Raw genomic sequence first — 1910 nt, forward strand, 5'->3', positions numbered from 1 at the left:
CGGGAGATAAAAGGTCTATGTCTGTTTGCCCAGGAAATCTCTAACAGCTGAGCTATCTTTGGTCTCTACAACTCCCTGTTACGGGAGCCATCCTTGACAGTGATGGTGCTGGACACCACTATCAACAGCAGCAGAACAACACCAGAGGTGGCAGTTCCTGCTTAGCAGGCCATGAGCCACTTTTAAACGGCTTACGTACAATTACTGGTACACGCACCATTGTTGGGGAACCCCGCTCTAAAGCAAAGCAGTGAAAGCACTTAACTTGCTCTGAATTTGGACTAGTAAGGTTCCCATCATGTATCAATATAAAAGGTATTTTTTTCAGAGCTGGGAATTAAAGTGAGGTAGGCAATTTTCTGTTCAGGTTCAGAAAAAACCAGCTTCATTATTCAGCCCACCTCCGTTTCTCACTAAAACCCTCCCTCTCAACTTTCGCTCTCATTTCATGTGATTCATTGGCTCTTTAATGAAGTCATAAAAACTTATGACAGTTCCTTGCACTGCAGCAAGGCCTACTTGCTGATATTCAGGAATAAATCCTTGCTTGACACTGAATTAATGCTCTACTCAACCCCCTTTTGTCCAAGTGTAAAAAAACACATTGCCAACCCCTCCTTGCGTATAGACTCCATCTCCTCTGTGCTCAGCTCAATGATTGAGCACTGGCACAGGTTGCCCAGGCAGGTTGTGGAGTCTCCATCCTTGGAGATACTCAAAAGCCGTCTGGACACAGTCCTGGGCAACCAGCTCTAGGAGGCCCCGCTTGAGCAGGGGGGTTGGAACCAGATGACTTCCAGAGGTCCCTTCCAACCTCAACCACCTTGTGATTCTGTAAATAAACTGTCCCACTGAAATCAAATGAGCCCTCGATGTGTGCTTCACTCAAGAGCCCACTCTCTTTTCTTCCTCACCAAGTTACCTACCTGAAGCCATTCCCTGGGTTCTTGAAATTCAGGGCTTTCACAGAGAAGTTCAGGAGAGGCCGGGACAGCTTGGTAGCCAACATGCTTTCAATTAACACACTCTACCAACAGCAAGACTGTTCTCCTTTTGCTCTGCAATACAAGATAGCACCTCTGTTTTAGTTGCTCAATTATTTTGTAAGTCATGCTGACTCCATGCATTTCAACAAGAAAATAAAGTCCAAAGGAACTCATCTTCCCCCCTTGCAGTCCCTCACACTGAGATAAACAGCTCAACCTTCAACCACCTCAAGATGCTTTTAACTAAGGAAAAAGATTATGAGTAAACTGACAAGCAGGGAGGCATTTAAAGAAAATGTCAATTTCTCCTTCTTTAATGGATCTTTAACCGTATTCTCTGAAACAGCTAAAAATTAAGGTACTTACATGGAATAAATTATTTCAAGTGAGCTATATGAAATAATTTTAAACTCAAATATAACTTCGAGTCACTGGTGATGTTATATGTTCCCAGAGCAATCCTTGGGTTTTATAGCTAGTACAGCTATGCGGTTAAAAATACATTTCTTTGTAATTAAGTAGCCGACGATGCTGGACTATGCACAGGGAATCACCACTCAACTCACTATGGGGTGAAAACAGCTCAAGAACAAGAGTTAAGTACAGAAAGTTAATATCAATCTTACTCATCTTGGATAAAACCGATCCAGCGCACAAAAAACATCTCCACAGCTTAATGTGCAGCCTCCTTTATTAAAGCAGAAAAACGGTAGCTAATTGTTAGGGCTTATTTGCATCTCTGCCGAAGGCTGAGCTGCTGCTGCGGGAGCTTCGGGGCCTGCTGGGAAAGAGGCCTCGACTGAAAACCAGTGAAATTACCACAAAAAGAGCAGTGGTGGGGCACCAAGCCCGGAAGGGGGAGGGCTAGGCTCCAGAGGACTAGCTGGCTCCGGTAATCCTCAGAAATTCAGGGGTTTTGATCGA

The 1910-nt window shown here is 44.3% G+C and overlaps 1 protein-coding gene across 1 annotated transcript in view; it reads right to left on the reverse strand.

The window, feature by feature from the left end:
- The window catches only part of BDH1 (3-hydroxybutyrate dehydrogenase, type 1), a 14542-nt gene extending 13479 nt beyond the window's left edge, over positions 1-1063 (reverse strand). The window contains exon 1 of the mRNA XM_009584013.1: positions 927-1063. Coding sequence (XP_009582308.1) covers positions 927-1009 — 83 coding nt within the window. The 5' untranslated portion in view covers positions 1010-1063. The remainder of the gene's footprint in view (positions 1-926) is intronic.
- Between the last annotated feature and the right edge of the window lie 847 nt (positions 1064-1910).

This window comes from Fulmarus glacialis, unplaced genomic scaffold (genome assembly GCF_000690835.1).
Source record: "Fulmarus glacialis isolate BGI_N327 unplaced genomic scaffold, ASM69083v1 scaffold2648, whole genome shotgun sequence".
NCBI classification, from domain to species: Eukaryota; Metazoa; Chordata; class Aves; order Procellariiformes; family Procellariidae; genus Fulmarus; species Fulmarus glacialis.